This window comes from Apodemus sylvaticus, chromosome 5 (assembly GCF_947179515.1).
Source record: "Apodemus sylvaticus chromosome 5, mApoSyl1.1, whole genome shotgun sequence".
In the NCBI taxonomy this organism is placed as follows: Eukaryota; Metazoa; Chordata; class Mammalia; order Rodentia; family Muridae; genus Apodemus; species Apodemus sylvaticus.
Genome location: NC_067476.1, coordinates 84,218,294 through 84,245,803, shown reverse-complemented (window position 1 = coordinate 84,245,803; position 27,510 = coordinate 84,218,294). Strand labels below are relative to the sequence as shown.

Here is a 27,510-nt window from a genome sequence, read left to right as displayed (position 1 = left end):
TTCCTGTTCCTAATTGTCAGTTGCAAGACATAGACATTAAAAGCTTAAACAAGTAGTGAAGCTGATTTAAAAAAATAGAAACCACTAAACTTTAGAACCATAGCTAGAATGGAAATGTGGTCTGAGTTGGGTTCAAAGAGCACATCTAAAGCAAGTGCTGGGCATGGTCACATGGCCCTGGACCTTTTGCTTGTAGTCTTGTGAGGCTGTGGGAGAAGAGCCGTTAGTGTATTTTAATTTATGGAATGGACTCTTACAAAGTATTTCCTGTTTGGGAGGAATTGAATTGACTTTGTAGATTTAGAGATGGTCCTATGATTGCTCTTGAGGCTGATTTTGTGTAAGTGATTTTTGTAATATGTTTATCCTTGCACTCTTTAATTGACTCTTCTCCCATAAAAAATGACAGTAATTGTCTTTACGCTTGTTTCTTTACAGAACAATAAGTGGTCTTGTCCTTTCTCATACAATTTCTGAGATAAGAAAATAAATTAGTTCTTGTGACTTGAGATTTTGGTACATGCATGAATTACAATAAGAATATTTTTCTTAAGATTTTATATTGTTATTCATTTCTTTCAATGGACATTTCACACCTTTGTTTTAAACATTACCTTGTATGTCCTAAAATTTTTAGAGAGTATTTGTAGGCATGCATGCCACAGTGCATATGTGAAGGTCAGAGAACAAATTTGTGAAATCAGTTCTCTCCTTTCACTTTTGTATGGGTTCCAGGAACTGAGCTCAGGTCATCTGGCTTGAAGCTTTACTTGCTGAGCCATTATTCTGGCCCTGGTAAAGCAACACCTTAAGAGATACAGGCATTAAAGAATAGCTCTAGCCTTTAAGGAACTCAAAACATCACAAAGAAATCAGACAAAAATAATAATTAAATACATATTTCATTCTTTTTATCCAACGCTAGGTCCTCTTCTAACTATCCTGGCATACATTAACACAATTATTTATCTCTCTCAGTTGTATGCTACATGTACTATTATGGCTAGCTTCATTTATAGATAGAGAAATAGAGGTGCAGGAGTAAGATGACTTGCCTGATATCACACAACTGGTAATAGAGTTGGCATTTGAAGCCATATGGTAAAGGTCTGCCTTCTGTGTTGACCTTTACAGTGCTCACTAGCAACATGTAACATGGCACTTTAGGTTACATAGGTTACAGGAAAGGTGTCTAGTCCAGGGTGAATCAGGCTGTATGAATAAGAACTAGATTTCAAAGACCTAGTTGGGAATGGGTAAGAAGCATAAGAGACCTTCTGTCTCTGTCTCCTTTTCCCTTCCCTCCTTCCCTCCCTCTCCTTTTACTCCTACCTTGTCTGTGTGTGTGTGTGTGTGTGTGTGTGTGTGTGTGTGTGTGTGAGAGAGAGAGAGAGAGAGAGAGAGAGAGAGAGAGAGAGAGAGAGAGAGAATGAGAATTTATTAGGTAAGAAAGGATTTCCAAGAGAAGATAAGGGCCAGAGCAGAGGAAGGTCAGAGACTTACTGGGTAAGACCTCATATTGAAATTATATGTTGCTGATATTTTAGACATAATGATTTAAGCAAAATTTATTAAAGATGGTCTTACTTCTTCTTATAGCTACTCTAAAACTTAAGATTACATAGAGGTTTGCCTCTGTGGGGGCTCACATTACATTTTTGTTGGATTGTACTATAAATGTCAGTTTGGAATACTTACTATGTGCTGTACACTCAACTAATTCTTCTGCAAACATTTCAGATAGGCCTTATTTTCCTCACATCTGCCCATTTACTCATATTACTTTTGTGAATTATCCCCGTTTTGTAGGCAAGAGTGACGATTTCAAGAAATTCAATAATTTGTCCTAGGTTAGTCAGTTAATTAGTGACAACTTCAAAACCATGTGTCTTACTCGAAAGCTTGTTTTCTTAACTAGAGTATAGTAATTTGATTTAAATTTAAACCTGAGCTATTTTAATAAGTATATATAATATGCATACTTCTGTATCAGATACATAAAGTTTCAAAATAAAAATCAGTAATCCATAAGTTAGAAATTCATTTGCGGGACCTTGACATAATTGAGTCTGAGATGAAGCAGTGAAATCATCCTGTGCAAATTGTGTTTATTAAATTTTCTCTCCCTCTCCCTCCCTCTTCCCTCTCCCCCTCTCCCCCTCCCCCTCCCCCTCCCCTCCCTCCCCCCCCCCCCCCTCTTGTTTCTTCCTTTCATAGCCTGTCTGACTTGGAATCTAGGCTGTTGCTGGGATGAAAGGAAAGTGCTACCACACCCAGCCACAAATTGTGTTTAATTTTCTTTCCACCCATTTGTGCTCTACTTGTCCTTGGAGAAGGGGAGTGGTGCTGCACACCTTCCTTGGTTGTGTAGTCCTCTCCTCTGATAAGAAGACAGGTTCACTTTATGTGTCACTGTCCTCTCTGTCCCCTGAAGTACTGTGTTTGAAAGAGCAATGATATGCTACCTAGTGACTCTGACTTTTTTTTCTCCTAGAGCAAAGATTCCGGTGGACTGAAGGCAGCTATGATAGAGTTGGTGGAAAGGTTAAAGTTCAAGAGCTCAGATCCTAAAGTAAGTATTGTTTTGGAATATTAACTGGGTATTGGTACCTCAAGCCTTTGTTCTCCTTGATCTGAGTGAAGGGAATGTTAATGATCATTTATTTAGATCCAGTTAACCCTCTCCATCAAAAGCAGTGTTCTAATATGACTGGAGAAAAGTCATCTGTTTTCTTTCCCTTTCTCCATTTTATGATTTTAACACATACTCATTAATACTTTTTTTCTGAATTACAGAGAAGTGCATTTTTAATTTTTCCTTATCAGATCTTTGAGACTCCTATCCTCTGTGTCTGTTAGATCTAGGCCTGGGCCCTGGACACCCAGCCAATTGGGACTGATAGACCTTGTCTTTCCCTGGCTTACAGGAGGCAGTTGCCCCTGAGCATGTCTTTATCTTCATTACCTGGAGTCTGATCTAGGAAATGATTTGAGCATCCTAGATTCTTTGCAAGATTTGGGGAGCTTGAAAATTGATATTCTGAGAGATGTCAAACCAGAATGGGGTGAGGGTGAAGGTGGTGGGCTGGGAGCTGAATGTGCAGGGGGGATTATGACTAGTAGATTCACTTTTCTTCTTACCGAGACACTTACTGTATCACTACTGGTACTGGGACCAACTGGCTGTGTTGGAAACTCAGAGACTTTCACAGTTACGTAGGGAAAAGGAACATGATTTTATTTTTATGTCTCTCCTTTTTGTTAAAGGAATACTTAAGCTAGGTCCTGTGATAAAATATGTGACAAGATTTTAACCATTTTAAATGTGAATTTCAGAGGCATTAAGTTCATTTGTAGTGCTACACAGCCATCATCACTGTCCACCTCAGCATGTTTTCATTGTCCCAAACTAAAACTCTGTCCCTATTAGACGCAACTCTTCAATTCTCCCCCTCTTTTCATATTTTTGATTGCTGCAAACTCCTAGGAAGTTATTCCTTATCCCAGATTAATTTGTTTTATTTTAAAGACAGCAAGGCTTAAATGAATAGAGCTATTTCCTCCAAATCGGGTATATTGTGGAGGTCAAAGTCAAATGATTCTAGTGCCTTTACTCCTGTTTTCAACTCACAAACAACTGCAAACCAAGTATCAGGTCTCATCTTCTGCTCTTAATCATGTTTTCTAAGCTGCAAAACCGATGATGCAGAGCCATTGGCAGCAGTGGGCTCTTGAAAGGGGAACTGCAGCCATCAGTAATCTGCTTTTCATAGGACGCTGAAAATACTGACATTAGTGCTGTCTCTTCTTTTTGAATAAGTAAGATTCTAGTGGTAGTGTTCATCTAGACAGAAAAAACTTTTTCATAACTTTTAACTACTCTTCTACCTAGAATAGGAGGACTCCTAGTATAAGTATTTTTTCCAATGATAAAGCTGAACCGAAGGCAATTGAAAAATACTTTGATAGATTTCTTTGGTTTTGTGGATAATAGTTGTCCACAGGAAACCAAACTGTATTTCTGTCTGTCATACCTGTGTGCTTGTGATTAGCAAAGCATTAAGAGGGATTGATGTTACAGCTAAAGAGCTTTGGCCTCCATTAGGAATACAGATGGACTTCTTTTAGAAACTTGCCAGGGTACATTTACATAATGGAGTACTACTCAACCATTAAAAACAATGAATTCATGAAATTCTTAAGCAAATGGATAGAACTAGAAAATATCATCCTGAGTGAGGTAACCCAATCACTAAAGAACACACATGGTATGCGCTCACTGATAAGTAGATATTAGCTCAGAAGCTCGGAATACCCAAGATGTAATTCACAAACCACATGAAGATCAAGAAAAAGAAAGACCAAAGTGTAGTCCTTTTTAGAAGGGGGGTCAAAATACCCATGGAGGAGATACAGAGACAGTGTGGAGCAGAAACTGAAGGATAGGCCATTTAGAGACTGTTCCACCTGGGGATCCATCCCATATCCAAACCCAGACACTATTGTGGATGCCAACAAGTGCTTGCTGACAGGATCCTGATACAGTTGTCTCCTGAGAGGCTCTGCCAGTGCTGATAAATACAGAAGTGGATGCTCACAGCCAGCCAATGGACTGAGCACAGGGTCCCCAATAGAGGAGCTAGAGAAAGGACCCAAGGAGCTGAAGGGGTTTGCAGCGCCCTAGGAGAAACAAATGAACCAACCAGTACCCCCCAGAGCTTCCAGGACTAAACCACCAACCACAGAGTACACATGGAGGGACCTATATAGCTCCAGGCGCATATGTAGCGGAGGATGGCCTTGTTGGACATCTGAGAGGAGAAGTCTTTGGTCCTGTGAAGGCTCGATTGGTCCTGTAAAGGCTCGATGCCCCAGTGTAGGGGAATGCCAGGACAAGGAAGCAGGAGTAGAGGAGGGTTGGTGAGCAGGGAGAGGAAGGACGGGATAGGGGGGTTTTGGAGGGAAAAGAGGAAAGGGGATAACATTTGAAATGTAAATATAGAAAATATCTAATTAAAAGCCTGGGACAAGAAGAATCCAACCAAAGGGTACTACCCCTTTGGGGGTCAAATGACTCTTTTACTGGGATTACATGTCAGATATTTAGATTACAATTTATAATAGTAGCAAAATTACAGCTGTGGAGTAGTAGTGAAAATAATTTTGTGGTTGCATTAAAGAGTTACAGCATTAGGGTAGAGAACCACTGTTTCATTGGAAGCTAAAAGATGATTTTAAGGGCCTGACTATTCTTACTTGTGGTGCATACGCTGTCCACACGTTTACCTTCAAGCTCCTTTTTCTTACTCTAAGACTTTGCTGGTGTGTCTATGGAGCTGGGTGAATATAAGTGAAGGACAACCAACCAGTAAGGGGGGATAAAAACGGGTCACATTTAATATAAACTTTTTGTAAAAAAATGTTCTCAGAAATCACTTGTTATCTTCCAAAAGTACCCTTACGTTTTCCATCTGCCCTGTTAACCTGCAGTGTCCTACCATCCCCTTTTTGGATTGACATATTTAAAGACAAACTAACTCAGGCTTTATGACCTGTCATTTGGGAACTGGGTTGCTTTATATATAGTGATTGAATCATAGGGGACTGAGCACTATCTCTGCCTCACTTCTAGAATCACAGCATCACAGAGTTTGATTAGTTCAGAGGATAAGCCTATTGCAGACTGAATTTCCTCAATTTTTTTTTATTATTTATTTACTTACTCATTCACTCAATTGGTTGGTGAATTGATTGATTGATGATTGTGGGATTCTGTCTGCATGTATGTCTGTGCACTCCCTGCATGCTGTGTTCATAGAGGAACTGGGATAAATGGGTTTGGACCAACCAAATGGGTGCTAGGAATCAAATTCAAGTCCTCTGGAAGAGCAGCTAGTAACTAAGCCGTCATTCCAGCCTCCAAGTTCACTTTTAGCTGTGTGTTTTGCTAAAGAGCAATGGAAGTTGCCTAGATTAGCTGTTTTCTATAATTATAAAACAATATATGCTTATAAGTAAAAGGTACGGGTACTCAAAAGGAAAGTAGAATGAATTCCCCTCAAATTAGTTACAACAATTGACAGTTTGGTATATAAATTCCTAGATTTTTTTTTTTTAAGATTTTGGGTTTATTTTTTTTTATTTTTTTTTTGCAAAAATTACATCATACCTATGGTTTTATGTTGTCTTTCATTATGCAAAATATTCTAGACATTCTTCTGTGTTGACAATAGAATATTAGTTACTCTTATTGGTATGATTTGGGTCCTAGTTCACTTTAATGTCAACTTGACATAGCCTAGTGACATCTAGGAGGAAAGTTTTCATCAGAGAATTGCTGGGATCAGATTGGCATGTGAACCTGTCTATGGAGGAATTGTCTTAATGGCTAATTGATGTTGGAAGGTCCAGCCTACTTGTGGGTACCACCTTACCTAGGTAAGCGGTCCTGTGTAGGAAGGCTGGCTACGCGTGAACCTGGGAGGAAGTCATCAAGTAGCAGTCCTCCATGGTCTCTGCTTCAAGTTCTGCTTAAGTTCCTGCTCTGGCTTCCCTCCTGTATGCATGAAGACTATAATGTGCAAATGTAAGCTTATCAAGCAAGAGAAAGGGAGACTAGAGAACTTCATTTTATTCAAAGCATTTCACTTTCTTCTAGATCCACTCTTCTTAAATTGTATTGTTCATAAAAATCACCCAGAAGATTTATTTAAATACAGAGTTCTGGGCCTACCCCCAGAGTCTTGATTTGGTAGATGTGGGCTGACAGAGCCCCAGACTGTGTGAGAACCACTATGCTAAACTTTGCGCTGTTTTCCTTTGCTCTTTTTGTTCATTTGTTTTGTTTTCTGCTTTCATCAAATAGAAGGGCACATAAAAATATGACCTAAGTTTTTTAGATTTGAAAAAAAAATGAAATATATAAAACCTAAGCTTAGGAAACAAATTGAACAGAAGCAACAAAGAAATAGAAACAAATAGGCATGGGAAAAGGAGGTGCATAGTCAGTTCTGTCTGTGAGAGGGTGGGGTGCTTCACAGTCAGTCTTACTTCTAATAGAGAAATGGTCAAGTCAGGAAGAAGGGAAGGGCCTCAAGAGGAGTGTGAACAGAGGTGCTGAGTCAAAACAGCGGGAGGATAGGTAAAGACTGTGCAGTGGTTCTAAGAATAATTCTAAAACTAGAGGAAACATAGGAAACAGTGACCTTGAGAACAGGAATCAGAGCCAGTGATGGGTCACAAGTTACACAAAATTGGAGGAGTCATGGATGTGTGTGTTACTTTGCTGGACCTTGTTTTAAAGGTTACATTCCTCCAGGTATCTGGCATCTCCAATATTACCGATAAAGCTTGCTTTTAATAACAGACTTTAATACAAAACAGTACCAAAAAGATGGCTATTAAGAAGTTGCCTTTTAAATAATTAACTGTCCAGTTGTGTTTGATATGATCCAATTTGCAAAATTTCTTTTCTAGACAGACTTTCAGAAACATGCTACACAAAACAGGGATTTATTTTTTGTTTGTTTTCTTTTTTTGTCTCTTACTTTGCTTATTTGTTTGTATGTAGCTTTCTTACACTTTTGCTCAGCTTTAGTGAAATTAGAAATGCCCATCTGAGAGTGATGCTGTAGGGCTGTTATCTCAGAACTTAGGAGGCTGAAGCAGGCCCACCCTGAGTTCTAGTGGGTTACACTGTGAGACTGTTTCAAATGCTGAAGAAAACAAAACAAATATATAGTCACGTAGGTGCTCTCCTGCGGCAGGATGGGGAAGCTCTGGATGTGTAAGAAAGTTAAAACCAAGTTCTTTTATATTAACAGCTTTCCTGAGTGGCCCTTCTTAGTTTATCTGAGAAAGCACTGAACCAAAAGCTAACAAGCTAATCTCAAGCTAACCTTTTATTCAAGTTGCAACTGGTACGTCTTCTATTTTGTGTTGCTTTTTTTCCTTCAAAATATGCTTTTCAGTGCTGCCTTTAAATAGTGCACTTAAAGCAAACATTTATAAACAGTGTGGTTCTCTCATTCATCATAATCTTTTTCTTAATTTTTAAAATTTGTCTTTTTAAGTGTTTATATTTTTATTAAAAGACCATGGGACTTTTAATGTTACACTTGTTTTGAAAAAAATTTTGTTTCATTTATTTACATTTCAAATGTCCCCCTTCTTGGTCTCCCCTCCACAAACTGCCCCATCCTCTCCCCCCTTGCCTCTAAGAGGGTGCTCACCCACCTACCCACTCCCTCCTCACTCCTCTAGCATCCCCCTTCACTGAGGCAACAAGCCTCCACAGGACCAAGCACCTCCCCTCCCATTGATGTCAGATAAGGCAGTCCTCTGCTACATATATAGTGGGAGCCATGGACCCAACCATGTATATACTCTTCGGTTGGTGGTTTGGTCTCTGGGAGCTCTGTTGGGTTTGATTAGTTGACATTGTTGTTCTTCCTGTAAGGTTGCAATCCCCTTTAGCTCCTTCAGTCCCTCCCCTAATTCTTCCATTGGGGTCCCTGGGCTTAGTCCAGTGGTTAGCTATGAGTGTCTGCTTCTGTCTTAGGTGCTGGCAGAGCCTCTCAGAGGACAGCTTTATCAGGCTCCTGTCTGTAAGCAACTTCTTGGCATCAGCAGTAGTCTCAGGGTTTGGTGTCTGCAGATAGGATGTATCCCAAGATGGGGCAGTCTCTGGGTGGCCTTTCCTTCAGTCTCTGCTCCATTTTTTGTCTCTTTTGTCATTTTGTGTTGACAGAAACAATTCTGGGTTAAAACTTTTAAGATAGGTGGGTGGCTCTATCCTTTCACTGGGGATCATGTCAACCTACTGGAGGTGGTGTCTTCAGGTTCTGCCTCCCCACTGTTGGGTATTTCAGCTAATGTCATCTCCTTTGGGTCCTAGGAGCCTCTTAAATTCCTGGCTTCTGGGACTAGTGGTCCATCCCATTCCCTACCCCAACTGCTGTTTATTTCTATTCATTCTCCTGACTCTCTAGACTTCTCTCCTGCTTCTTCTCATACCTGGCCCTGCCCACTCTTCCCTCTCCCTCCCCTCCCCCATTCAGGTCCTTCCCTCTCTCCTGTGATTATTTTGTTCCCCCTTCAAAGTGAGATTGAAGCATCCATACTTTGGCCTTCCTCTTTGTTAAGCTTCATATGATCCATGAGTTGTATTGTGGATAATCTGAGCTGTTAGACTAATATCCACTTATCAGTGAGTATATATCATGTATATCTTTTTGGGTCTGGGTTACCTCACTCAAGATGATATTTTCTACTTCCATCCATTTGCCTACAAAAATTGTTGTTTTTAATAGTTTAGTAGTATTCCATTGTATAAATGTGCCACATTTTCTGTATCCATTATTTCATTGAGGGACATCTGGCTTGTTTATAGCTTCTGGCTCTTAAAAATCAGGCCCCTAGGAACACAGTGGAGCACGTGTCCTTGTAAGGTGGTGGAACTTCTTCTGGGTATATGCCCAGCTGGGTCTTCGGGTAGAACTATTTTCAATTTTCTGAGGAACCACCAGATTGATTTTCAAAGTGGTTGTACCAGTTTACAGTCCCACCAGCAATGGAGGAGTGTTCCTTTTTCTCCACATCTTCTTCAGCATCTGCTGTGGAAGAAAAAAAAAATCCCTGATTTTTTTATCTTAGCCCTTCTGACTGGTGTAAAGTGGAATCTCAGGGTCATTTTGATTTGCAGTTTCCTGGTGACTAAGGATGTTGAACATTTCTTTAGGTGTTTCTTGGCCATTTGAGATTCCTCAGTTGAGAATTCTTTATTTAGCTCTCTACCCTATTTTTAATAGGGTTATTTGGTTTCCTGGAGTCTAGCTTCTTGAGTTCTTTCTATATTGGATATTACCTCTATAGGATTGGTAAAGATCTTTTCCCAATCTGTGAGTTGTTCTTTTGTCCTATTGACAGTGTCCTTTGCCTTACAGAAACTTTTTAGTTTCATGAGGTTCCATTTGTTAATTGTTGATCTTAGAGCATATGCCATTGGTGTTCTGTTCAGGAAAATTTCCCCTGTGCCCGTGTGTTCAAGGCTCTATCCCTCTTTCTCATCTGTTAGATTCAGTGTATCTGGTTTTATGTGGAGGTCTTTGATCCACTTGGACTCAGAGCTTTGTACAAGAAGATAAAAATGAATCAATTTGCATTCTTCTACATGCCAACTGCCAGTTAAGCCAGCACGATATGTTGAAAATGCTTTTCCCCCACTGTATGGTTTTGGCTTCTTTGTCAAAGATCAAGTGACTATAGGTATGTGGGTTTATTTCTGGGTCTTCAGTTCTATTCCATTGTTCAACTTGTTTGCTTCTGTACCAATACTATGTGTTTTTTATCATTATTGTTCTGTAGTGCAGCTTGAGGTCAGGGATGGTGATTCCCCCAGTTCTTCTATTGTTTAAATTGCTTTCCCTATTCTAGTTTTTTTGTTATTCCAGATGAAGTGTTGAGAATTGCTCTTTCAATATCTGTAAAGAATTTAGTTGGAATTTTAATGGGGATTATATTGAATCTGTAGATTGCTTTTGGTAAGATGGTCATTTTTACTATGTTAATCCTGCTGATCCATGAACATGGGAGATCTTTCCATCTTCTGAGCTCTTCTTCGATTTCTTGAAGTTCTTGTCACACAGATCTTTAACTTGCTTGGTTAGAGTTACACCAAGGTATTTTATATTATTTGTGACTTTTGTGAGGGGAGTTGTTTCCCTAATTTCTTTCTCACCCCATTTATCTTTGTGTAGAGGAAGGCTAATGATTTAAGTTAATTTTATATCCAGCAACTTTACTCAAGTTGTTTATCAGGTGTAGGAGTTCTCTGGTAGAATTTTTGGGGTTGCTTATGTATGTTATCATATCATCTGCAAATAGTGATACCTTGACTTCTTTCTTTCTGATTTGTATCCCTTTGACCTCCTTTTGTTGCCTAATGGTTCTAGCTAGAAGTTTAAGTAAAATGTTTTTATGTATGTTTTGTCAGTTTTCCTGACACCCACAGAGACCAAAAAGAACATCAGGGGTAGGTGATTGTGAGCAATCTGGTGGGTACTAGGAATTGATTCTATATCTGAAAAAGCAGCCAGTGCTTTTAGCTATCTCTCTAGCCATTACACAGTTTTTTTCAAGAAGTTGTTTCAAAGAAACAGCTCTATCAAATTAGTTTACATTGTTCTGTCTGACTGAAATGGAGTAAATGTAGGATCTGGTCAACCCAGTAAGGTCTGAATCATAGCCACTTCTTTCTTCTTACAAGCTTCTAAAGATACTCTTGAAAACTGCAACATGAAATTTGTTATAAATCTAAGAATGGCTTTCTTAAATTTTGCAATTTATAAGAACTTTATGGTCATTTTTTATAACTGATATCATTGTCATGGAACACAACCTAGTCTGTGCTAATTAGAATGTCAGAATTGTAGGTTTTGTGTTTAAAACTCTTTTTTTGATATATTCTTTATTTACATTTCAAATGATTTCCTCTTTCCTGGATCCCCCTCTCCAAAAGTCCCATAAGCCCTCTTCCCTCCCCCTCTTCCCCAATCCACCCCTTCCCAAGTCCCTGTCCTGGTATTCCCCTACACTGCTGCACTAAGCCTTTATAGGATCAGGGGCCTCTCCTTCCTTCTTCTTGGGCTTTATTTGATATATGAATTGTGTCTTGGGTATTCCAAGCTTTTAGGCTAATATCCACTTATCAGTGAGTGCATACCATGAGTGTTCTTTTGTGATTGGGTTATCTCACTTAGGATGATATTTTCCAGTTCCATCCATTTATCTAAGAATTTCATGAATTCATTGTTTCTAATGGCTGAATAGTACTCCATTGTGTATATATACATTTTCTGTATCCATTCTTCCGTTGAGGGACATTTAGGTTCTTTCCATCTTCTGGCTATTATAAGTAGGGCTGCAATGAACATAGTGGAGCATGTATCCTTATTACATGCTGGGGAATCCTCTGGGTATATGCCCCGGAGTGGTATAACAGGATCCTCCTGTAGTATCATGCCCAGTTTTCTGAGGAACCGCCAGACTGATTTCCAGAGTGGTTGTACCAGCTTGCAATCCTACCAGCAGTGAAGGAGTGTTCCTCTTTCTACATATCCTCACTAGCACCTGTTTTCTCCTGAGTTTTTGATCTTAGCCATTCTGACTGGTGTGAGGTGAAATCTCAGGGTTGTTTTGATTTGCATTTCCCTGATGACTAAGGATGTTGAACATTTCTTTATGTGCTTCTCCGCCATTTGATATTCCTCAGGTGAAAATCCTTTTTTTAGCTCCGTACCCCATTTTTTTTTTAATGGAGTTATTTGGCTCTCTGGAGTCTACCTTGAGTTCTTTGTATATCTTGGATATAAGCTGTAGGGTTGGTAAAGATCTTTTCCCAATTTGTTGGTTGCTGTTTTGTTCTTTTGACAGTATCCTTTGCCTTACAGAGACTTTGTAATTTTATGAGGTCCCATTTGTCAATTCTTGATCTTAGAGCATAAGCTATTGGTGTTTTGTTCAGGAAATTTTCCCCTGTGCTCATGTCCTCAAGAGTCTTCCCCAGTTCTTTTTTTAATTTTTCTATTAGATCCAGTGTGTCTGGTTTTATGTGGAAGTTCTTGATCCACTTGGACTTGAGCATATTACAAGGAGATAAGAATGGGTTGATTTGCATTCTTCTGCATGCTGTCCTCCAGTTGAACCAGCACCATTTGTTGAAAAGGCTATCTTTTTTTCACTGAATGGTTGTAGCTCCTTTGTCAAAGATCAAATGACCGTAGGTGTGTGGGTTCATTTCTGGGTCTTCAATTCTATTCCACTGATCTACTTGCCTGTCACTGTACCAGTACCATGCAATTTTTAACACTATTGCTCTGTAGTATTGCTTAAGGTCAGGGATACTTTTTATTTTCTAAATTCTTTATATTCCAAATGCTTTATCCTTTCCCGGTTGCCTCCTCCCCATATGTCCCATAAGCCCTCTTCTCTCTACCCATTGTCCATTGTCCAATCACCCCCCCCCCTTCCATTTCTCTGTCCTGGTAATCCCCTACAATGCTGGATCAAGCCTTTCCAGGATCAGGACCCTCTCCTTACTTCTTCATGGGAGTCATTTGATATGCTAATTGTGCCTTAGGTATTCAGAGCTTCTGGGCTAATTAATATCTACTTATCAGTGATTGCATTCTATGTGTGTTCTTTTGTGATTGGGTTACCTCACTTAGGATGATATTTTCCAGTTCCAACCATTTGCCTAAAAATTTCATGAACTCATTGTTTTTAATTGCAGAGTAGTATTCCATTGTGTAAATATACCACATTTTCTGTATCCATTCCTCCACTGAGGGACATCTGGGTTCTTTCCAGCTTCTGGCTATTATAAATAAGGCTGCTATGAACATAGTGGAGCATGTGTCCTTGTTGCATGCCGGGGAATTCTCTGGGTGTATGCCCAGGAGAAGTATAGCAGGGTCCTCCGGAAGTGTCATGTCCAGTTTTCTGAGGAAATGCCAGACTGATTTCCATAGTGGTTGTACCATCTTGCAATCCCACCAGCAGTGGAGGAGTGTTCCTTTCTCCACATCCTCACCAACACCTGCTGTCTCCTGAGTTTTTAACCTTAGCCATTCTGACTGGTGTGAGGTAAAATCTCAGGGTTGATTTGATTTGCATTTCCCTAATGACTAATGATGTTGAGCATTTCTTAAGGTGCTTCTTGGCCATCTGAATTTCTTCAGGTGAAAATTCTTTGTTTAGATCCGTAACCCATTTTTAATAGGGTTATTTGGTTCCCTGGGGTGTAACTTCTTGAGTTCTTTGTATATATTGGATATTAGTCCTCTTTTGGGTGCAGGGTTGGTGAAGATCTTTCCCTATTTGTTGGTTGCCATTTTGTCCTTTTGACAGTGCCCTTTGCCTTCCAGAAACTTTGTAATTTTATGAGGTCCCTCTTTTACTCTTGATTATAGTTTTAGCTATCCTGGGTTTTTTCTTATTCCAGATGAATTTGAGAATTGCTCTTTCTAACTCTATGAAGAACTGAGTTGGGATTTTGATGGGGATTGCATTGAATCTGTATATTGCTTTTGGCAAGATGTCTATTTTTACTATATTAATCCTGCCAATCCAAGAGCATGGAAGATTTTTCCATCTTCTGAGGTCTTCTTGGATTTCTTTCTTCAAAGACTTGAAGTTCCTGTCATAGAGATCTTTTACTTGTTTGGTTAGAGTCACACCCAGATACTTTATATTGTTTGTGGCTATTGTGAAGGGTGTCATTTCCCTAATTTCTTTCTCAGCCTGTTTATCCTTTGAGTATAGGAAGGCTACTGATTTGCTTGAGTTAATTTTATATCCAGCCACTTTGCTGAAGTTGTTTATCAGCTGTAGGAGTTCTCTGGTGGAGTTTTTTGGGGTCGCTTAAGTATACTATCATATCATCTGCAAATAGTGATAATTTGACTTCTTCCTTTCCAATTTGTATCCCTTTGACCTCCTTATGTTGTCTAATTGCTCTAGCTAGAACTTCAAGTACTATATTGAATAAATATAAAGAGAGACGGCAGCCTTGTCTAGTCCCTGATTTTAGTGGGACTGCTTCAAGTTTCTCTCTATTTAGTTTGATGTTGGCTGCTGGTTTGCTGTATATTGCTTTTATTATGTTTAGATAGGGGCCTTGAATTCCTGTTCTTTCCAATACCTTTAACATGAAAGGATGCTGAATTTTGTTAAATGCTTTTTCAGCATCTAATGAAATGACCATGTGTTTTTTTTTTTCTTTGAGTTTGTTTATGTAGTAGATTACATTGTCTGATTTCCATATATTGAACCATCCCTGATTACCTGGGATGAAGCCTACTTGATCATGGTGTATGATCATTTTAATGTGTTCTTGGATTTTGTTGGCAAGAATTTTATTGAGTATTTTTGCATTGATATTCATAAGGGAAATTAGTCTAAGGTTCTCTTTGTTGCATTTTTGTGTGGTTTTGGTATTAGCGAAATTGTGGCTTCATAGAATGAGTTGGGTAATGTTTCTTCTGTTTCTATTTTGTGGAATAGTTTGAAGAGTATTATTATTATTAGGTTTCCTTTGAAGGTCTGATAGAATTCTGCACTAAAGCCATCAGGTCTTGTGCTTTTTTTGGTTGGGAGATTGTCACTGACCACTTCTATTTCTTTAGGGGTTATAGGACCGTTTAGATGGTCTATCTGGCCCTCATTAAATTTTGGTAGTTGGTATCTGTCTAGGAATTTTGTCCATTTCCAGTTGTGTTGAATATAGGCTTTTGTAGTAGGATGTAATTTTTTTAAATTTCCCCAGTTTCTGTTGTTATTTCTCCCTTTTCATTTCTGATTTTGTTAATTTGGATACTGCCTCTGTGCCCTCTGGTTAGTCTGGCTAAAGGTTTATCTATCTTGTTGATTTTCTTAAAGAACCAGCTCCTGGTTTTGTTGACTCTTTGTATAGTTCTTTTTGTTTCAACTTGGTTGATTTCAGTCTTGAGTTTGATGATTTCCTGCCTTCTACTCCTCTTGGATGTTTTAGCTTCTTTCTGTTCTAAAGCTTTCAGTTGTGCTGTCAAGTTGCTAGTGTATGCTCTCTCCAGCTTCTTTTTGTAGGCACTTAGAGCTATGAGTTTTCCTCTTAGCACTGCTTTCATTGTATCCCATAAATTTGAGTATCACGTGCCTTCATTTTTATTAAATTCTAAAAAGGTTTGGATTTCTTTTCTTATTTCTTCCTTGACCAGGGTATCATTGAGTAGAGCATTGTTCAGCTTCCATGTGTATTTTGGCTTTCTGTTTTTTTTTTGTTGCTATTGAAGACCACCCTTACTCCATAGTGATCTGATAGGAGGCATGGAATTAGTTTGATCTTCTTGTATCTTTTGAGGTCTGTTTTGTGGCCAATTATATGGTCAGTTTTGGAGAAGGAACCATGAGGTGCTGAGAAGAAGGTATATTCTTTTGATTTAGGATGAAATATTCTACAGATATCTATTAAATCCATTTGGTCCAAAACTTCTGTTAGTTTCACGGTGTTTCTGTTTAGTTGGATATTGTTTATGAATCCAGTCTGTTAGTCTTTGCCTTTTTGGGGGGGAATTGAGTCCATTGATGTTAAGAGATATTAAGAAATAGTGATTGTTGCTTCCTGCTATTTCTGATGTATTTTTATGTTGGGTGGTTATCTTTTTTTGGGTTTGTTGAAAGAAGATTAATTTCTTGCTTTTTCTAGTGTGTAGTTTCTCTCCTTTTGTTAGTGTTTTCAATTCATTATCCTTTGAAGGGCTGGATTTGTGGAAAGATACTGTGTAAATTTGTTTTTGTCATGAAATACCTTGGTTTCTCCATCTATGGTAATTGAGAGGTTTGCTGGATATAGCAGTCTGGGTTGACATTTGTGTTCCCTTAGGGTCTGCATTACATCAGCTCAGGCTCCAGGCTCTTCTGACTTTCATGGTCTCTGGTGAGAAGACCTTTGTAATTTTGATAGGTCTCCCTTTATATGTTACTTGACCTTTTTCCCTTACTGCTTTTAATATTTTTTCTTTGTTTAGTACATTTGGTGGTTTAATTATTATGTGACAGGAGGAATTTCTTTCCTGGTCAAATCTCTTTGGAGTTCTGTAGGCTTCTTATATGTTCATGGGCATCTCTTTCTTTAGGTTAAGGAAGTTTTCTTCTATAATTTTGTTGAAGACATTTACTGGCCCTTTAAGTTCGAAATCTTCACTCTCTTCACTCTCTATACCTATAATCCATTTTGTCCTGGATTTCCTGGATGTTTTGGGTCAGGAGCTTTTTGCATATTTCATTTTCTTTGACTGTTGTATCAATGCATCTGAAATTCTCTCTTCTATCTCTTGTATTCTGTTGTTGATTCTTGGATCCATGACTCCTGACTTCTTTCCTAGGTTTTCTATGTCTTGTGTTGTTTCCCTTTTTGATTTCATTATTGTTTCTACCTCCTTCTTTAGATCCTGGATGACTTTGTTTAATTCCTTCACCTGTTCTGTTGTGTTTTCCCTTAGTTCTTCAAGGGCTTTTCCCTGTTTACTTGTGTTCTCCTGTATTTCTTTAAGGGAGTTATTTATGTCCTCCTTGAAGTCTTCCATGAAGCCCTCCATCAGAATCATGACCTGTGATTTTAAATCCAAAAATTCCTGGTGTGTTGGAGTATCCAGAGCTTGCTGTTGTGGGAGAATTGGGTTCAGATGGTACCATATTTCCTTGATTACTGTTAGCTTTTTGTCATCTGGTTATCTCTTGTGTTAGTTGGTCCTGCTGTCACTGACTGGTGCTTGCCCCTCTTGTGTGCCTGCAGGCCTATCTTAGCAACCCTGTGTATCCTGGTTTCCCCTGGCACAAATTGCTGTGGTGCTGCTGAGTTCCTAGGTGCAGGTGGAGTCCTGGCAGAGTGTGTCCCAAGTGATCCTCTACTCTGGCAAAGATGGCGGCTGAGACCCACTCTCTTGTAGTTGTATTTGGGTATGTAGCTTTGTGGCCCCCATCAACTCCGGATTCAGGCTGTGCTTGGCTGTCTCCTCCATGCAGCTGGGGCACTTGGAGATGGTGCGCTGTGGCAGAGGATGTTCTCGGTTCGGAGGCAGAAACCAGAAGGCTTCTGCCAGAGGCCTCCCTACACGATCCTCAGATCTGCAGGGCCGGTCTCACCTGTGCAGGCTGCCTCCTCCATGCTGGCTGCTGGGTGGATATCTGTCTTCCTGCGCTGCTTGGAGATGGTGTGCTATGGCAGAGGATGTTTCTGATTCTTAGGCAGAAACCAGAAGGCTTCTTCCAGAGGTCTCCGGACTGGATCCTCCTATCTGCAGGGCCGGTCTCAGCTGTGCAGGCTGCCTTCGTTTAAAACTCTTAATGGTTTATCAAAACCTAGTTTGAATCCCTCTTGTTAATATTCTGTTATTTACAAGAATCAAGCCAGAGTTCATCCTATTGCTTGTCTTGCACCAAGACAGAAACATTTATTGTGCAGTGTTTATTCTACTGCCTGAATTAAAGGTTTGAGATATCAGGTACTGCATGTGAGCGTGCTTCTTTGATTAAAGAGTTCTATGAATTAGTGACCTGTTTCTGCACCTTTTATTTACAATGCTGTAAGCAGAAATACTGGATGGTAGAAGTCATGTTTATTTTTGTTTTGTTCCCTCCTCAACACTTACTGGTATGGATTTGAAACACAGTAATTAATATATATCATCTATTACAACATCCATGAAATATTAGGAAACCCTATTAATTGAGGTTGGGATCTACCATGTCTGGATAACTCTCCTGACCTTGATGCATAATAATGGAGGATTCTCTTTCCAGCAGGGCTTCATCTTCTCTACCTTATCTGGGAAGTCCCAACTACCCCCGCCCCCCAAACATACTACCTGAGGAATGCCACTTAAAGCTTGGTAGAAATTATAGGTTCAACTTCCTTATGTGATTCACCATGCAAATGAGGTATCCCCAGAACCTTAAACCTCAGCTAGTGAATCGTCACCCTAAGAAGAACCTCTTCCTACTTTGCAGTTTACATAGTCTGTTCACCCTGAATACAGCTGTTTTGCTGAATACTGTCTGAAAGACATGAAAGAATGCTGCTTCATTGAACATCTCTGGAAGAGACTTCCTCCCTACTGGTGGCATTCACTACCAACTAGGGTCATGCTGACTTTCATTATTCCAGACTTCACTTCATCCTCTCCAGACCCTACACACCAAGAGGAACCTGGCTCTGCTCCATCATTCCCTGCTTGGTGTATGATGCATGACACCACTAGGGATGACGTGAAAAAACAGAATCGCAATGAAATAAACAATGTCTCTTTTATGCATGAGCAGATGGAGACTATACAGGAGTTCAATAGTTTGCTAGTAAATGATGGACTAAAACTGAACTTTTTTTTTAATTGAGACAGGTTCTCTTTATGTAGTCTTGGCTGGCCTAGAATTCAATGATGTAGACCAAGGTAGCTTCAAACTCATAGAGAACCTCCTGCCTCTGTCCCCAAGTGCTGGGACTAATGGCATGTACCACCACACTTGGCTAAGGACTTAACTTTTGTCTTATTCTGTGTTGAATCTGTAACAAGCAGGTGTAGGCTACAGATGTGTGTAGTCTGTTATGACCATTCTTGTGTTATTTTTCCCTCATACCTTCTTTTCCCTTTCCTTATTGGGATCCTTCAGCCCAAGGGATCACAGGCCCAGAGCCTAGAATTGGTCAGTAACTTTTTTCTAAAGGACAGTGTGGAAAGAGGGCAGAGGGCCATAATAGCTAAGGAAAGAGCTTCAGGTGATTGACTTGATTAGTGGAGGACAGCAGTTGAGAAAACCACTCCTTCCTTTCTCAGGCCAGCTCTAGGTAGGAACCACTCAGAAACGGTTGTGGTCCTTTCATCTTCTGTAGACACTGAGCACAAAGGGGAAAATGAGTCTCTTTCACTTCTTCTTTATAACCTTCTGAAAGAACACCTCTTCCTTCTTGCTTTCCCTCTGTTGGAAAAATAATGTGAATTCTCTGTAAACAGTTTGTTTACAGAAAGTGAGAGGTGGGGGGAAGGAAGGGGAAAGGAGAGGAGAGGAGGACGGGGAGGGCAGGGGAGGAGAGAAAAAGAAAAGTAAAGAAATAACTTCTTATTCAGGTGCTCATAGTTGTTTATAAAATTTGGAGGTTTTGTTAGTGCTGGTTCTTGAATCACAGCTACTTCACACTGTTAAGTGGTAGTTCAGAGATCTGCTTAGACCATTACAAGGTATGAGTCTGTGACATTAAATGAGAGATGTTAAAATATAGGATACTACTATGTTTCTATGCTTTGCTTTCAGGCTCCCCCTATCACCCCCTCGTGTGTGTGTGTGTGTGTGTGTGTGTGTGTGTGTGTGTGTGTGTGTGTGAGCATTTACTCTATTGTAGTTTTGTTTTGTAACTTAACAGCCTTTGTAACTGCATACATTTGTGTCATTTGAATACACTTTGATCCTTGAACCCTACTTTTGGGGTTACTAGAACCATGGAAGACAGTTTGCCTTTATTGCCAAAAAGAAATTTTGCTTAATAGAGCCCTTAAGCTTTTTCATAGCGTGAGGAGATTCTGTGCAGCATTTTGTTTTTGTTTTTGTTGTTTTATTTTCTTTGTATTTTGGCAAATATGACAGTTGTAGTCTACAGTAATTCAGGAACAGTAAAAAGATAATGGAAAATTGGGCTTCTGGTCATATACCACCTACTTCATTACATCAGTGTCCTTACTGGTTGATAAGCCATATATTTGGTGGTTGACTAGTTCTCATTTGTAAAGATGACCACCTGCTCCAGTCTTCTTACCACTTCATAGTTGAAGAAACAGAACCAAGGCATTAAAGACTTACCAAACCAAGTATAACAGAAGGGGGAGAGGCTGACAAATCTCAGAGCCCCAAGTCTGCAGTTATCTTTAGTGTGTGAGTATAAAGAGATCACAATCTTCATGCATTTCTGACTGGGATGAATAATGGTGCAGCCACATTGGTCAGTAATCTCAGTCCCCTTAGTGGCTCTGATCATTGAATTATTATATTATCCAGAGTATTGTTGGGTACTCAAAATTTTAAGAGAGAGAAAAGCAGGTGAACATAAATATATGCACATTTTCAAGGCAGCATTAGTCCTTCTGTCCAGAAAGTAGAAACAACCCCTTTGTCCTTTACTGGTAAATGGATAAAATGTGGTACATCTACAGTGAGATACTATTTAGCAGTGAAAAATGAAGTGGTATAGGACATATTATCAAGTACCCATGAAAATGTAGTGGAAGAATAATTTTTTTCTCTATTAGAGTTCATTCTTTGTTTGTTCGTTTGTTTCAATGTCTATAAGTATACTGTTGCTGTGTTGTCTGGAAGACACTCCAGAAGAGGGCATCAGATCCCATTACAGATGGTTGTAAGTCACCATGTGGTTGCTGGGAATTGAACTTAGGTTCTCTGGAAAAGCAGTCAGTACTTTTAACTGCTGAGCCATCTCTCCAGCTCTTAGTTAGAGTTCTTAATTAAGAAACTTTTAACAGAAAGAGATCAGCAGGAGAAAAGAGAATATAAATTTATTTGCAGGTAAAACCCAGTGAATAGGCTTGAATTGAGGTGTGAATACTATTGAAACATGCCAGTTCTGGGAGATGGCCAAAAGAGATTGGTTAACAAAGAGGGAGAGGCCGTATGTGGTACATCTCCTTTGGTGATTTAGAGGCACCTTTACTTCTGCACGGAGAGGGAGAAACCCTTAGATTTTCTTTGTAAATTTCTCTCATGAGAGGGTAACTTTTCTTATGTTAAATAATTACAGGTCAAGGCTGAGAATGGTAAAACATGCTTGTCATTTCAGTACTCGGGAGACTGAACTCTGATTGCTGTAGATTCAGGATCAGCTTGAGCTATATAGGACAATAACAGGAGCAACAAGATCAACTCAACATAATCGAAAAAGGAATTGTATTTTGGGGTAACCTGTCCTATTCTCCAGTTATATTTTGGAGTATCATGTTCCTGACATTTGGGGATATCATATCCCTTACTTAAGTTTTTAAAAAGCTATTCAGAGAGGACCAAATATTGTATGATTCTACTTATATAAAAGCTGAGCTTAGCAAATTTGTAGAAATAGAAAGTAGAGTTGGTGTTTTCAAGGGTCGAGGCGGGAGGGGTATTGGTGCCATTTTAAAAGCAGGGATGATGAAGGTAGTGCTAGTTCCATAGCCCTGGGTGCTACTAATGACCTGAATAAAAAGGAGCTGACAGTAAACGTTAAAAAAAAAAAAAAAAGGTTAGAGACAGGGTCTCTGTACATAGCCCTGACTGTCCTGGAACTCACTATCTAGACCAGGCTGGCCTCCAACTCACAGAGATCCTTATACCTCTGCCTCCTGAGTGCTTAGATTAAAGGCATGTGCCACCATGCCCAGCACACGTTAATGAATTATAAGACCTGTGATTTATATCTCAATAAAGTTCTTCACTTGAAATGTTAGCCACGAGCTTTGCCTTTCTTTTTCTTTAGATAATGAATGAGGGTCAGGACTTTGAGGTTCACCTCTAACACAGAGAAGAAGTGTATATACTACAGTTACTCAGAGCTCAGGCTTCTGGAATCAGCTCCTACTTCGAGTAAAGCTTGGGCAAATTCTGTGCTTGCTCAACTTCTAATTTTTGGTTTTTATCTGTAAAAAGGGGGGTGGGTAATAGAATATACTTTATAGGTTGTATGGAAGACGATATGAGATAAAATGCTTAGTATGACATCTTATGAATGATGGCTACTTTTAGTTTTCTTCTAGTCTTGAAAAACCTCTTCAAAGGGGGGACAAGTGGACTTGGGGACAGCCATTTCCCTACAAAATTGAAGAGACCTTTCCAATCCTTTCTGAAAATAAATAACTAAATCCTATATTGGATCAATTAACATTTCTAATAGGACCATCAATATCTCTTTTAGTATTGATATGCAAATAGATTGAGTTAAATTCTCACACACAAGTGGGATCTCTTGGTATAGCTTGGCAGGCTCACTTGGGCCTGGTGTGGCTGTAGCTCTCTGCTCATGCAAATCAAGGCAGATCTATCCATCATGGGTATGTGTGGCTGTGTGTAGGTATTCTTGATAGAAACAAGAATCTACTGCATAGCATCTGTTGTGCTGTTCTAGACTAAACTAGCAGAATTGCCTGGTGCCAAATTAAAAGAAAGAACAGTTATGTTTCATTTAAAAGTCACGCCACTTGTAGCCCCACTTTAAACTAAATGCCACGAAGACTCTTCATTCTCCCTCTACTCCCTCTTATTTCCCCTGAATCTTTAGTCTTTGACTGTACTATTTTTTATTGTGGCCCTCAAATCATAATGATTCTGTATACATTGACTATAGGCAATTTAAAAGTAAGGTGGCAATGATTTTTGAGTCACTAGGTGAGCTGGAGTATTGTTAGAAAATAAAGGGACTAAGCATTAAATTGCTTAATACTGATTCACTGTGATGTCTGCCCTTGCTCCTTTCTACACTGACAGAAGATTTGATAATCTACTCTGCTGAATGTTTGCAGGGGCTGATTACATGGCTAATAGGGAGAGGGGAATTGAGCTGTCCGATTCTTCCATAGCAGTTATTAACGCTTCATGTTTGGAGTGCAGGATTGTATTTGACATTTAATTTAGAAGCCTGGGAACCTAGATAGAAAACTCTATGATGACAGTGGTGATAAGAACAGCTAGACTTTATTTAAGAGGCCTACATCCCCTACTCTTCCCCCCTTTTCTTGATAAATTAAACCTTTCAAGAAATAAAATTATAGTTTACTTAGCAAAAAGATGCTTTCTTTCAGAGTGCAACTCTCAGTCTGCTGTATAGACTATGTAGTATAAAACATGAGAATAATGCCTCTTTAATTGTTTCTGCATCTAGATAGAGGGCTAAAATAAACAAAAATTGAGGAAATAAAGTAACTTATGGAAGGTCATAGAGCTTATGATGCTGATAAATTTTCCTTCTGTGATCTTGTTTGTTTGTTTTTGTTTTTCAAGATAGGGTTTCTCTGTGCAGCATTGGCTGTCCTGGACTCGCTTTGTAGACCATGCTGGCCTCAAAACCAAAGAAGTCCATCTGCTCCCTGAGTGCTGGGATTTAAAGGCATGCACCACCGCACCTGGCTTCTTTCTATGATTTTTATGTAGTATCTCTAGGACATTATTGACATTTTACCTACACCAGTACACTAGGAATAAATACCAATGCAGAGTGTATTCAGACTTTCAAGGATTATATCAGGCATGAAATGCTTGTCTTCCCACGTATGGTATAGTGTCAGAAGGTCTGATCCACCTGGCACAGCACCTAGTATCTGTCATTTACTATTCTAGAGACTTCATTTTTATCTTTAGGATAGAATTAATCATATTGTGTTATAATTAATATTTTGAAGATAGAAATTTTTATTTTGTTGGATGGGAGAGTGGACTGGGGACTGGGCACCATATCACCGAATTACAACCATTGGCCTCAAATTGGTGAGTTTTGAGAAGATATGAAACAATGAATGAACATTTGCTCTCACACCCTTTGGGGACCTGAAAAGCATCCCCAAATTAATGTTAATGAGCACTGTGGTTCTTTATTTTTAGATATATAGGTGTTGCTAAAATTCCTTCCCTTGAAGAGAGACATGAAGAGTGTCTACCCCTCCTCCTCAGGTCTAAGGTCAAATCAAGTTATAATTCCACCAAGGTTCACCCAGGGGAACCAATTAGTTTATTATATTTACTTACAAAGCAATGAGTGAGGGATTATGGACCAGGAACACAGGTGACCTTACAGTAGCATCCAGGAAGGATGGTAGCTTCCCTATAGCTGCATACATGGAATCTCTTCCGCACATCATTCCCCACCTGTGTACACTCTAGTCCTTCCCAGAGACCCAAAGACCATATGTTCTTAGGACAGAATTACATAGGAGGGCTGGTTGGATACCCAGGCATGGGTTGCATGATTCCCTCCCCGTTGTCCCTTTTCAAGAGAACGCCAACAGGCAGCAAGTCCAGCTCAACTCCTGAAGATAGAGGTAGTTTGCTCTTGAGGCTGTCTTTTCTGTGCATATGTAAACCCTATTCCTTTCAATGAGAAATATAGAAGGAATATGGAAAGAATAGGGTTTACATATGCACAGAAAAGGACATAGGATAAGAGTCAAGTTGTAAGATTGAAGAAACTATTGTATTCACAGACTCTGGATAGATGTCACAGACCAAAATGTGACCTGACCTTTGTACATAGTCTGCTTTGCCTCAGTTGTAGTCTAGACTATCTGGGATGAAACTCAGAGAGGTCTTGTTAAAATAGAACAGGCTGCCATTGCTTTTTAACAGTGTGGAACTCCTGAGGCAAAATGTTGCAATCCCCACTTCTAAGAATATTTTTCCTGTGTGCTCTCAAGATACTAGATTTTCAGTTCCCAAGTGGGGAGTCTCTTTAAGAAAGCTTGTTAGGAACAGCTTATAAGAGTTCAGTGAGTATCAATCACACTGAAGCCCACAGTAACTGTTGAGATACTGTTATCTCTCAGCAGCAGATTACTCATTGGCCTGTGCCTGGAGTAACACATAGAGCTCTTTCCATGTGCTATTTTATTCTATATTCATAAAAATATCTATGAGAACACTGCTATCCTACTTTACAAATAAACTTTTATTTGCCTGAGCTTTAAAAAGTGGCTTAGCAGAGCCAGTCCTGAAAACCCTTTTTCTAGTACATCAGGCACCATTATGAGCCCTTGCAGGAACAAAGAAAGACCTGGAAAAGGAAAGTTCCATATCCAGTGTCTTTTCTGAACGTTCCTGGTGGTATGCAGTTATTTGGGGCTTAGAATTTCCCTAATATACAAGTAATTGGATTTGAAGGGAAAGTGTTTGGGTGGAAAGAGAACTAGAATGGAGGTTGAGAGGCGAGTCTCTCTCTGTTCTTTAATTATATATTTAAAATTAGCTTACAGAGTAAGCTATGTAAAATTAGTTTACATAGTAGTTTTCATGCGTCCTTAGTTTGGGTTAATCAAATCACCACTCCATCCTGTCCCCTCTTTCCTCACCCTCAGCCCTATGTTTAATTGCCAGCATTTCTCCACCTACTCTCATCTATGTGCTCTCCTCTCTCCTCATCCGTAAAGATCTCTTTACTGCCCCCTCTCCCTGTCATCTATCCTTTTAGTTTCCTGAACTCCATAGATATTCATAAATTATACACATACATCTAAAAATTCAAGGTAAGATCCACATATGAGAGAGAACATGTGGTGTTTGTCTTTCTGGACCTGGGTTAAGAGCTGAGTCCTTTTTAGTCTTCAGCAAATAGAACAGGCCTTCTTTTTCTATGCAAATACAACATGTTCAAAAATAGTATTAATTCTATGCTGTTGCCTCCACAAACTTGTAGTTAGTGACCTTTTCTACCTCCTACTTCATTACCAGTAGCTGTCTTTCTAGTTTATGCTGTGCTCAGATAGAGAGGAAACAGGAAAACAAAACAGACTAGAAACATTCTTCTTAGTTTTGATAGGTCCTGCATGTCCCTTGAGACGGTCTGCTTTTATATTCCCATACTACAGGTCACCCTTAGAAGTGATGCTCAGAAGTTTGTGATTGTGGCCTTTGGTACTATTCTGGGGTCAGGCAGAGAGAGAAGCATCTTAAGAGCAACTATCAATGTCAAGTCAATGCGAACACAACATCCCCTGTGAACTATTTGGTGTTGCATCCATTTCAGTGCATGTCACTGGGTTGCACATCAAGTCGTCAAGATAATAAAGTCACAGTAGCTGACAACAGGGCAAGCAGTCCCAGAAGGAAAAGATGCTTGGCAGAAATGCTGCATCCATAGTGGTTAGATGTTCATGTCTCTCACTAAAGGCTGCTTTGACAGTGACTGTCTCTCAGCTGCCTAGGGTGGACAGTGGTCTTCACATCTCAGTTTCATCAGCAGATTCACTCATGTGCTTGTCAGGCCTTTTTAAATACCTGAACCTCCAAGACACATTGGCCTCTGAATCGGATACACAGGGCATGTGTGTTTATGTTGAGGAAGAAGAACTCTGAGGGACAGCAGAAGGAGCATAGCATCATATATATGTAGGAAGTTCTAAAACTCAGGGCTCAAAAATCAAAATTCACAGTTCAGGGAAGAAATAAATACTAGAGGAAGGATGTAATATTTTTTATTGAATGTTTGGATTATTGTCTGTGAGAATGTGATTTAAAAAGTTAGAGGTATAAACCAGGTAAAAAACTATCAAAGCTAAGGTTTTGCTTCCAATGTGATGAGATTGGGGTCTATATATAGTCACTAAGATTGAAAGGATTAAAGGTGACATTTGAGGTCAAGGTCAGAAAACTAAGACTTCGGGACCATGGAGAAATGAGAAGAGTATTTAAGACATGGTTGAAAGTAGAGTAGGATTTCTAAGCATAGGCACACATCAAATGCCTTGTGATTTAGAACTTTTAGAGAGTTGGTGGTGGGGAGGAATAGGACTAGGTTAAAGGGCTGTAATAAAATGGGCAGGGAGTGATGAACCAAAGTGTGGGTCTGGGTGTCTGCTGAAGAGCATTGAAGGGAGTGCTAAGGAGAAAAGGGGTTTTCATAGAGAAAAGAAACCCCCAGCAATACTGTATAAGGGAAGGGTAGTGTGGCACACCAGTGTATCTTGGACCTGCCTTTTCTAGTTTGTTGAGAGCTATAACTATTATAAATGTTAGACCTTGTCAAGTGTCAAATTCTTCAGATTTTATTGATTTAATCATGGGGACTATAGTCAGCTTGTTGATTGGATGGATTATATGAACTGATTTTCAAGTGATGAACTAACCTTAGCATAAACTTTATATTTATGTACAGTATAATTCTTTTTAGACATTGATGGACTTGATTTGCTTATAGCTTGTTGAGAATTTAATTTTATCTTTCCTGTTTTGTTATTA

General features: G+C 39.4%; 1 protein-coding gene across 1 annotated transcript in view; it reads left to right on the top strand.

Annotated features, from left to right (window-relative positions):
* Trim44 (tripartite motif containing 44) overlaps positions 1 to 27,510 on the top strand; it is a 112,608-nt gene that overhangs the window by 18,487 nt on the left and 66,611 nt on the right. The window contains exon 2 of the mRNA XM_052183096.1: positions 2,495 to 2,572. Within this exon, the coding sequence (XP_052039056.1) occupies positions 2,495 to 2,572 (78 nt within the window). The remainder of the gene's footprint in view (positions 1 to 2,494; positions 2,573 to 27,510) is intronic.